The sequence below is a fragment of the Lipotes vexillifer genome, unplaced genomic scaffold (assembly GCF_000442215.2).
Source record: "Lipotes vexillifer unplaced genomic scaffold, Lipotes_vexillifer_v1.1 scaffold575, whole genome shotgun sequence".
In the NCBI taxonomy this organism is placed as follows: Eukaryota; Metazoa; Chordata; class Mammalia; order Artiodactyla; family Lipotidae; genus Lipotes; species Lipotes vexillifer.
Genome location: NW_006780198.1, coordinates 3895354 through 3906794, shown reverse-complemented (window position 1 = coordinate 3906794; position 11441 = coordinate 3895354). Strand labels below are relative to the sequence as shown.

The 11441-nt window shown below is 42.4% G+C and overlaps 1 protein-coding gene across 1 annotated transcript in view; it reads left to right on the top strand.

Moving 5' to 3' along the window:
- CLSTN1 (calsyntenin 1) overlaps nucleotides 1-11441 on the top strand; it is a 38419-nt gene that overhangs the window by 11263 nt on the left and 15715 nt on the right. Inside the window, exons 3-8 of the mRNA XM_007453332.1 lie at nucleotides 1962-1991; nucleotides 3161-3356; nucleotides 5022-5230; nucleotides 8097-8246; nucleotides 8358-8543; nucleotides 11106-11354. Coding sequence (XP_007453394.1) covers nucleotides 1962-1991; nucleotides 3161-3356; nucleotides 5022-5230; nucleotides 8097-8246; nucleotides 8358-8543; nucleotides 11106-11354 — 1020 coding nt within the window. The remainder of the gene's footprint in view (nucleotides 1-1961; nucleotides 1992-3160; nucleotides 3357-5021; nucleotides 5231-8096; nucleotides 8247-8357; nucleotides 8544-11105; nucleotides 11355-11441) is intronic.

The following is an 11441-nucleotide window of genomic DNA, read 5'->3' as shown; positions in this document are numbered from 1 at the left end:
CTTCCCTACACAGCCGCCTTGTCGGGAAAGCACATGCTGTCACGGTGAGTGATGTGGGACGGCCTCACCGTTTTCTCTTTAGAACAGCAAACTCCAAGTCAAAAACCGAGACGTTACCTCTGAATTAAAGCAGGGCAACTTGATTTATCTTAACATGTACTATGCTGTATTAGTATACACCCGAAAAGTATGAATGTAATCTAGTGACTTAGCATTTTGGAAAACAGTTGGACACAGCTGGTACCCAGCAGTTGTGCTCATGGTGGATTCTAGAGCAGTGATCAGCCAGCCTTTCTGTAAAAAGCTGGTAGTGAGATTTTGAGGCTTTGCAGCCCACAGGGTCTCTTTGGCAGTGACCCAACTGTGCCACTATCGGGGGAGGGGAAAGCAGCCCTAGACAAGACATTAGTAGGTCTGTGTCCTGATAAAACAATACTTATGGACATTGAAGTTTGAATTTCATGTAATTTTCTTGTGTCCTGAAGTGACACACAGAAGCCATTTTCAGCTCGCAGGCCGTTCAAAATCATGCCCTGGCTGGACTTGACCTGCGGGTTTGCCCCCACCGCTCTGAGCAGTGCTGTCCTGTAGAGCTTGTGATGGTGGTGGGATTCCCTGTCCACGTCTCCATTCAGTAGTTACTAGTCACGCGTGCCCGTTGAGCCCTTGAAATGCAGCCACTGCGACCGAGGAACTGAGTTTTTAATATCACGCACTAAAATATGAATTTTAGTTCAATTTTTAGCAGCCCCACGTGGCTAGTGGCTCCGGTACCGGGCAGCACAGATCTGGAGAGAGCCTGTGTATATGCCCAGGAAGCAGGACAGAAGCACCCACCGTAGCCTTGTTCATACACAGCAAAACACTGGAGTTACCGTGTATTCACACAATGGGAAATAATTACAGTGACAGCAAATGTTCGCAGAGCGCTTTCTTTGTGCCGGGCAATGTTTTAAGCGCTTATGTTTTAACTCATTGGGTTCTCCCTGTGCGTGCTGGTGAGAGTGAATGAACTATGTGACTGCATATGCCAACAAGGACGAAGTCATCTCAGACACACATGGTTGGAAAAGGTCAAGTGAAAACGCAAGTCGCAAAAATTGCACACCATATGATGGCCATTTTTTGAAACTCAAAAATAAAATGAAACAACACTGTTGAGGGATATGCAAATATGTGGTAAAACCATTTAAAAAAAAAAAAAAAAGCAGGGAATTGAGGCTGTGTAACCTCTGGTGGGAGGGACGGTTTCCCAGGCGAGGCCCACGCTGCGTCTTGGGAGAGGGACTCTTGATCGTCTTGTTTCTTCTCTGTAGGGCTCGCAGGGTGAGGTGAGCAGGATTTATATGGACTTGGGAGAAGAGCTGTTTTCACAAAATAAAAGCCATGATCGTTGTAGCATCGCTACAGTTAGTACCGAATCTGGTTGCAGTTCGCATTTAAGTATATGTTCCATTAGAAGAGGGCTTTGTATTTGTTGCCTTGGTTGGTTACTTTAGGTGAGAACACATTATTATTCAGCTCAAGACAAAGGGTTAAAGTAAAACCCTTTCCTCCAACTGTTTTGTTAAATCTAAGGACGAGTTGAAAGTTACCAGAATCTAGCCACCGAGAACTTAGCTTGAAAATGAAAATCCGAAAACTGTAAAATAACAAGTAGACTTAGAAACCGTTATCATCAAAGCAGTCATGAAGCAAAAAATCCTCATGACACCTGAGGGTGTGAGGAGACTTTATAGCGGTATTTCATCACTAGGCTAGTGTAATCTGTGGTAAGTTGGATTCATAGAGATGTTTTGTTACTGAAGATGCAGTTCTGCTAAAGCTGGCTACTGAATTTGTTGTTAAATTATGTCAAGCTTTTCTATGTAATATGTGCATCTTTGACTTTTTTTTTCCTTATTGTTTTGGCTTCCTTCTTTCCTGTATTACTGACATGGGTTTATCTTTTCTCCCTTTAGAGAGTTTTGAGGTGACAGTCACCAAAGAAGGTGATAAAGGGTTCTTTCTATGCCTCTTATGAACATTAACCCACTAACTTTGTTTATAAAATTGGGAATCAGCCCTTAAACAGAAGAAACTGTCATGTTCTCTTACCCCTATTTATTCTCCTATTTATTTCTATTTTTAAGTATATTGATGGAAATTGTATGTAACCAGACCCTTGGTTAGAAATATCTGGAAATCAGACATCCATTTGAACTATATGGATAATCCTGTTCCTTTTTTTAAAATTGGATTTAAGAGATTCACTTTGTAACCATTTTCTACTAGTTGTAATTTTGGAAGAGTTCAGTTTTATTTTTATGTGAAATATACTCTGTGAAGTTTTATACATACATCAAAGTATTTATATGTATTCTCCCATGGGCCAGAATGGAAACCTAGATTTTAACTCCTAAATAAGCTTATAGACCAACTTGGATGTGCTTACGTTCCCAGGCAGGCTTCTTTTTCAGGTCTGATAGGATAAAGTCCGAAACAAGGCAAGTCTAGCAAATCCCTCCCGAGAATGGAAACTGTATCTTAATTGTAGCTGATAGCTGTTGAAATGGATGCCTGAAAAGTTGGTATTTCTACCGTTTTCTCATTCAGTAGTTTGTTTTGATTCCCTAATTTTAGCCAGGCTCATTGCACAGGAAGACTTGTTTCTTCGATATTTTTTTTTTTTTTTGACAGACTTTCTGTAATAATGGTGCTGAACCTATGCCTCACTGCCTCTTCCTCTCTCAACACTTAACTGTGCCTTCTAGCCTCCTCTCTGGTCCAAATCAAAATAGCTGCCCAGCCCTCCCAGGTAGCTGGGCAGTTTCTCCGTGTTATCAGGCCTTGGCTGTTTGCTAATGAAACTACTTTGCCCTGGAGCTCTCTTAAGTACTCCTGTGAAATGCCTGTCTATATATTTTCTCTTTCTCTTTTGTATTCCTGCATGAATGGATGCAAAGTTTAAACAAGTTGCTTGGAAAGCCAGAACATGCTTCTTTTTACTAAAGCCCCAGAACTTACCCCCTGTCCAAGCACAAGTGCCCTTGCTTTGTTCACAGACCCCCTAAACCCCTGGCTGCCAAATTGTTGTTGTTTATTTTCTTTGGGAGAGGAGGGGAGTGTGCCCTGGGTTTGTGTGGTGGAAAGTCTAACCCATGCTGTTTTGACTCCCTAGGTGAGATTTGTGGATTTAAAATTCATGGGCAGAATGTCCCCTTTGATGCAGTAGTGGTGGATAAATCCACTGGCGAGGGAATCATTCGCTCAAAAGAGAAACTGGACTGTGAACTCCAGAAGGACTACACATTCACCATCCAGGCCTACGACTGCGGGAAGGGGCCTGACGGGGCCAACGTGAAAAAGTCTCATAAGTAAGTGAGCTGGACAGAGAGCGCGTGTGTGTAAGGAAAGTGGTGACAGTTGCCGCTGCCCCAAGACTTCTTGTTTTTGAAACGTGAGGCAGAGGCTAGTTCCCAGTTGTCCCCAGTGAGATTGTAAGCTCTTTGAGGGCAGGTATCCTGTTTACCCTTGTGTATGGCTCCCAGCAAGTGCCTGGCACATAGTAGGTGTTGAATAAATGAGTAATTTTATCCCACCAGATACTCTAGTAAAGAAACTAGGGCCTTACATTGAAAATTCAAAAAGCCTACTTTTACCCAGAGGAAGATATTTTGTTGTTACGTTTATCTTTTTTTTTTTTTTTCTGTAAATTTAAAGGGCATGAAACGCTTTTGAGCTGGTGGAAGAGAGCTAGCTTCTGCACCCCATCCTGGGTGTGTGCGCATCGTTCCTGCCAGTTGAGAACTACTGGTGTAACGGAGAAGATTGAACAAGACTTGGATTTAGCCTTTTTCTAGTCTTTTCTCCGCCACTTACTAGCCCTTCGACATTAGGCAAATTTAATTTTGTCGTGTCTCAGTTTCTCCTTAGTGTATTGGCTAAGGAAGGAGGATACATAGGTGAGGTGAGGTCGTGTAACCCATTGTGAGGGTCAGGATGGATGGGTAGCATTGGGGTGTGGAGGGTCTTGGTGAACAGTGGGAGTGCTGCATGCCAGTGAATCATGCCTCATCCTTTTTACAAAATGTGATATTATCATTTTCCTTGAAAAAGACCTCATTTCAGTCAGGGACCTTGTCTGATTCAGAAACATGCCCTGGTCAGCAGCACACGAGACTGACAGTTTTCTGTTTGTAGCCTGGTCTGATGATGCCCTAGTTTTCTTGTGCCCAGGCTGGGGAGATGGAACATGGAACCAGGAGGGGCAAGTAGAGGTCCTTCATTTGTTGCGTCAGCAGTGGATGCTATCCCGGCAGTGGGTTCCTGGTGGTCTCTATTCCTTAGAAGCAGGGGCAGAACTTGCTTTAATGCTCATAATTTCCCATCTTCTGTCTGTGCTTCTTAACCCTTCTTCCTAATTTTTTTCTGGATTTTGCAACAAAATATTTTTAACTTTTTGATTGGAGAGCAAACATGTCTGATATAGTTTACCTCCCTTCTGCCAGCCCTGCCACACACTGTCAAGAAAATCCCAAGTCTCTTATTTCATATTACTGCCTTTTTTTTTTTTTTTTTTTTTAGAAGCTTAGCCCTCCGATTATTTTTTTTAAATATCTTTTTTTTTTTTTTTTTTTTGGTGTTTTTTTTTTTTTTTTTTTTTTTTTTTTTTTTGCGTTAACGCGGGCCTCTCACTGTTGTGGCCTCTCCCGTTGCGGAGCACAGGCTCCGGACGCGCAGGCTCAGCGGCCACGGCTCACGGGCCCAGCCGCTCCGCGGCATGTGGGATCTTCCCGGACGGGGGCACGAACCCGCGTTCCCTGCATCAGCAGGCAGACTCTCAACCACTGCGCCACCACGGAAGCCCCATATTACTGCCTTTTTACCAGCTCTCTTACTCGCTAGGACTTGGAAGAATCAACCAGACTCCTATTTTAACTTTAAAAGTTAAAGGAAATTTAAGAATAGGGTGGAATTTTATTCTTGGGGTAAAAAAAACAAGCAAAACACACAGCCTTTCCCCTCCCCCCTTCTTCCAGAGCAACTGTCCATATTCAGGTGAACGACGTGAACGAGTATGCACCTGTATTCAAGGAGAAGTCCTACAAAGCCACGGTGGTAGAGGGGGAGCAGTATGACAGCATCCTGAGGGTGGAGGCAGTGGACGCAGACTGCTCCCCCCAGTTCAGCCAGGTTTGCAGCTATGAGATTGTCACCCCGGATGTGCCATTTGCTGTCGACAAAGATGGTGAGCACCCAGGAGCGTTCTTTCCTCACTGCGGGGGAGATGGGGTAGGCAGCCCCTCTGTGCCAATCGGCTTCCAACCCAAACTTTGTCTGCACTTCGGTGACACTCACAGTTAGTCTGTTCAGGCTGCTCTAACAAAATACCATAAACCTGGGGGGCCGAAACAGCAGACACTTACTTTTCACAGTTCTGGAGGCTGAGAAGTCCAAGATCAAGGTGCCGAACGTCAATGAGGACCTGCTTCTTGCTGTGTCCTCTCGTGGCAGGGAGAAAGCTCTAGTCTCTTTCTCTTGTAAGGACACTAGTCCCGTCATGAGGGCTCCACCCTCATGACCTCGTCTAAACCTCATCACCTCCCAGAGGCCCCACCTCCTACTACCATCACACTGAGAGTCAAGAGTTCAACATAAGAATTTGGGGGGACACACACATTCAGTCCATAGCAAGACCTAACTTGGTGTGTCTGTCTCACATTTAAGTTTTTTTGTTTTTTAGTTAAAGTGTAGTTGATTTACAGTGTTGTGTTAGTTTCAGGCATACTGCAAAGTGATTCAGTTTTATATATATATATATACACATATACATATACATATATATATATTTTTTTCAGATTCTTTTCCCTTATATGTTATTACAAAATATTGACTGTAGTTCCCTGTGCTATCCTTGTTGGTTACCTTTTTTTTTTTTTAACTTTTTAAAAAAAATTAATTTATTTTTGGCTGCACTGGACTTTGTTGCTGCGTCTGGGCTTTCTCTAGTTGTGGTGAGCAGGGACTACTCTTCATTGCAGTGTGCGGGCTTCTCATTGCGGTGGCTTCTCTTGTTGTGGAGCACGGGCTCTAGGCACGCAGGCTTCAGTAGTTGTGGCACATGGGCTCAGTAGTTGTGCCTCATGGGCTCTAGAGCGCAGGCTCAGTAGTTGTGGCGCATGGGCTTAGTTGCTCCGTGGCACGTGGGATCTTCCCGGACCAGGGCTTAAACCCTTGCCCCTTGCACTGGCAGGCTGATTCTTAACCACTGGGCCACGAGGGAAGTCCTATTTTATATATAGTAGTGTGTGTATCTTTAGCCCAATCTCCTAATTTATTTCCTCCCCTTCCCCTTTGGTAACCATAAGTTTGTTTTCTATGTCTTTTGGTCTGTTTCTGTTTTATATGTAAGTTCATTTGTATAATTTTTTTTAAACATTCCACATTTAAGGCATATCATGATGTTTGTCTTTCTCTGTCTGGCTTACTTCACGTAGTATGATAACTGGTAGGTTCATCCATGTTGCTGCAGATGGCATTATTTCATTCTTTTTTATGGCCCAGTAATATTCCTTTGTATACATATACCACATATTTATCCATTCATCTGTCGATGGACATTTAGGTTGCTTCCATGTCCTGGCTATTGTAAACAGCATTGCAGTGAACATTGGGGTGCACTGTATCTTTTTGAATTGTGGTTTTCTCCAGATATATGCCCAGGAGTGGGATTACTGAATCATATGGTAGCTCTGTTTTTAGTTTTTTAAGGACCCTCCATACTGTTCTCCATAGTGGCTGCACCAATTTACATTCCCAGCAACAGTGTAGGAGGGTTCCCTTTTCTCCACACCCTCTCCAGCATTTATTATTTGTAGACTTTTCGATGATGGCCATTCTGACTGGTGTGAGGTGATACCTCATTGTAGTTTTGATTTGCATTTCTCTAATAATTAGCGATGTTGAGCATCTTTTCATGCATGTACCTTTTGGCCATCTGTGTCTTTGGAGAAGTGTCTGTTTAGGTCACATTTAAGTTTTTACTGTGTCCCCTGAAAGCCTCTTTTCTGGCACCAAATCTTGTGTTCTCTTATAGGGTGATCCTCTTTTTCCTTTCCCACCAAAATCTAATAAAAATCCCCCACCTAAGGTGTTTTTATTTTTTTATCTCCCTACCTTTCAGTCAGCATGCATCCGAATAAGACTGCCTCTTAGTCAGTTTCGTTTTCTGTTCTCCATCAGATTTGGCTTTTCTGCCTCGTCTTGAAGATGAAGGTTGATACCTCGCTGCCAGACACCCTGCCATCCTTAGTAATTGACTAGAATTAACTTATTCTGGAGCTCAGCTTCTTTATTAGGTTATGGCTTCTTGATGATGCTATGGTGTCTCCATTGTTAATGCATAGTCCAGAATCTTCAATGAAATGATGGACATTGCAAACACTTTGCAGACATTTGCACTCATGTTCAAAAAGCAGACTTCTGTTCTACTGGCTGAGGGTAGGAAATCTCTCTCTAACAAAGTAAATCTTTTAGCAAGAAATATTTAATGCAGCTCCATCTTGTATTTTTATAAATTTATTTATTATTTTTATTTTTGGCTGTGTTGGGTCTTCGTTGCTGCGCGTGGGCTTTCTCTAGTTGCGGCAGTTGGGGGCTACTCTTCATTGTGGTGCGCGGGCTTCTGGAGGCTGAATTCTGTAGACTCATTCCTCTGCTTAAATAACCCTACAAGGTGCATTTAGTGTGTGTTCAAGCTCAGGAAAGCATGAATGTTAATTATCTCAAGCATCAGTTTATTTCTGTGTCAGTGTTTCCAGGGCTGAAACACGTGCATTTTGTGTTTCAGCATAGGACGACAGAAGTCAAAAACAGTGGGTTTGAAAATAATCGGGAAAAAAAAAAAAAAAAAAAGATTACCGATAGGGACATGAGACATTCAATCAACTGAGTCTTATGTAACCATAAAAATATATATATATATATATATCTCTGAATCACTTTGCTGTACACCTGAAACTGACACAATCAACTCTACGTCAATTAAAAAAAAAAAGCCAGAAGAGAGAAGCAGAATGGGTTTGGGTTCTCACTGCTGTTTTTCCTCTTGGAAGGTTATATAAAGAACACGGAGAAGCTGAACTACAGGAAAGAGCAGCAGTACAAGCTGGCAGTCACAGCCTACGACTGCGGGAAGAAGAGAGCAGCAGAGGAGGCTTTGGTGAAGATCAGCATCAAGCCCACCTGCACCCCTGGGTGGCAAGGTGAGCCTCACTGTCTCTCTGCTGCTGTCACACCTGCTCTGAAAATCTGTTCACCACGGAGACCTGACAGGAGTTTTCTCCCCCCCGCCCCCCGTGTGTGGGCCCACACAGGATGGAACAACAGGGTCGAGTACGAGCCTGGCACTGGTGCTTTGGCGCTCTTCCCAAACGTCCACCTGGAGACATGTGATGAATCGGTGGCCTCAGTGCAGGTGATGGTGGAGCTGGAGACCAGCCACATAGGGAAGGGCTGTGACCGCGACACCTACTCCGAGAAGTCCCTCCACCGGCTCTGTGGTAAGGAGGCGAGAGAGGGACGCTGAACCCCTAAAAGTCTGTTCAGAAGTGTGTGTGTGTGTCTTTGCATTTTAAGAACCACTGATTTGAAGCAGGTATTTCTCTAACATGCATTGAGAATCATCAAAATAGGCATTCTGTAAGTGGAGTGAGCTTTAAATGAAATGAGACGCTTATGTAAGGACTGAAGGGAAAAAAAAGCTACAGGTAATGCAATAGCTTTTGGCAAACGTGAAGTAGAAAATGGAAACGAAGGAAACCTGCATCGAATTTATAGTCTTTATGTCCCACAAACAACGTGTGGAGCAGCTGAGAGACAGAACGATCACAGATCTGACCCAAGGCTAGTTCTCTGTCTTCACCATCAGTGCGGATATTTTTCTGGTCTGTCTGAATGAGGTAAAGGTGAGGTACGGATGCCTCTTGGGGAAGATGCTGAGGAGGAATGTTCCACTTGGCCGGTGGTAAAACACCAGTAACTTCAGTGGCCTCCTGATGCTCGGAAGGGACTTTTGTAGGGAGCATTTTCCAGTTCTCATCTGTCTTTTCACTAAGTGATAATGACAGTTAGATTTAGGTAACCAGTTTTCTTTCATAATTGGAAATTGTCATATGAAGAATAAGCAAAAGGGAAAAAGTATATTCTCTGCTGGCTCATCCTGATTCTGAATCCAAATATTCATAATCGTACCTAAATGTACGTAAGTGAAGAGGTCTGGAATCTTTTCTATTTTATGCTACGTAAGTGTAGTGTAAATAACGTACTTTCTTGTAATGCCATTATTTTTTATGGTATTAAATGAACATTTCTCTCAGCAGAACAGTTTAAAGGTAGAAAGAATTTTCTCTTTGAGTGCTTACTGTACGCTAGGTCCTTCCACATGTGTTATTTCATTTAATCTTCCCATGAGGCCTACAAAGGCGGTAGCATGGGCCTCGTCTTTACAGAAGAATTAATTGAGACTGAGGGAGGCTGAGTCGCTTGCCCAAGGTCACACTTTTAGGAAGTGGCCGAGCTGGGATTTGGACCAAGATCGTATGATACTCAAAAGACCAGGCTGTCCCAGACAAGTCATGCTGCCCCTAGGAATAGAGAAGTCAAGGGCCCAGTGGCTGTGAAAGGTTGCAAAATCCTCTGTGGATGAATTTAAAAGAAAATCGAGCCTGGCAATGTGTAACAAAAGTTGTGAAAATGTTTCATGTTCTTTGGCTCAGTATCCCATTTCTAGGAGTTTATCCTAAGGGAATAATCATGGAGACACACAGAAGTCCTCGTCAAGGCAAGGTTTGTCACAGAGAAAAAAACAGGGACAACTCCGTGTGCACAGGACAGATCAGCTAAATATATCACAGCACAAATTCTATACAGTGAAATGCTAATTCAGACATTTTAAATTATGCTGTAAAGAATATTACTGGGAATATATGTAGGTATGTACATAGCAGGACTCCATTTTTATAATATATTCATATTATACATGTTTTATGACATATATTCATACGTATTATACATATTTTAATGATATGTGTACATTCATAAAGAAAAGACTGGAAGTGTTTATACCCAAATGTTAATAGTGGATATATTGGGGTGGGATCACAAGTAATGCTTCTTTTTTTTTCTCTTTTCTTTATTTTTTTATTGACATATAGTTGCTATACAATATAGTGATTCACAGTTTTTAAAGGTTATACTCCTCTTTTTTTCTTCCTTTAAAAAAAAATCCATGGTTATTATTTATGAATCTTTTTAATAATAAAAACCCTTATTTTTGAGGAAAATTAAACTGGAAGTAGCAAACTGTATAACCATTAGGATAAAAGTGGTACCTTAATACGTGCACCCCAGTGTTCATAGCAGCACTGTTTATAATAACCAAGACATGGAACTCACCTAACTGTCCATTGACAGATGAATGGGTAAAGAAGATATGTACATATATATGTGTGTGTGTATATATGTACACACACACACACACACACACACACACACACACACACAGTGGAATATTACTCAGCCATAAAAAAGAATGAAATATTGCCATTTGCAGCAACATGGGTGGACCTAGAGATTATCATATTAAGTGAAGTAAGTCAGACAAAGATATCATATGCTATCGCTTATATGTGGAATCTAAAAAAAGTTATACAAATGAACTTATTTATAAAACAGAAATAGACTCACAGACATAGAAAACAAACTTATGGTTACCAAAGAGGGGGAGGGGAGGGATAAATTAGGACTTTGGGATAAATATATACACACTACCATATATAAAATAGATAAACAAGGACCTACTGTATAGCACAGGGAACTATACTCAATATCTTGTACTAACCTATAAGAGAAGAAAATGTAAAAAAAAGACTATATTATTTTATATATGTATGTATAACTGAATCACTTTGCTGTACACCTGAAACTAACACAACATTGTAAATCAACTCTAGTTCAATTAAAAAAACCCAAAAAACAAAGACAGTACCTTAGTGTGGCTTTGAAATGCTTATCCCTTTTGAATTCATCGCATGATGCATAGTGAGTGTCTCCATGTTGCTTAGGCGCTGCGTCTGGCACAGCTGAGCTGCTCCCTTCCCCGGGCGGCTCCTTGAACTGGACCATCGGCCTCCCCACTGACAATGGCCACGACAGCGACCAGGTCTTCGAGTTCAATGGCACTCAAGGGGTGAGGGTCCCAGATGGCATCGTTTCCGTCAACCCCAAGGAGCCTTTTACGATCTCTGTGTGGATGAGGCACGGGCCGTTTGGCAGGAAGAAGGAGACGGTCCTTTGCAGCTCAGACAAAACAGGTGGGTGAGCTTCGCTGTAAGGGGCGTCCGCTGCAGTGGTGCCTGGAGGTGGGCACCTTATTCTAACCCTAAAGGCTCCCACGCGCT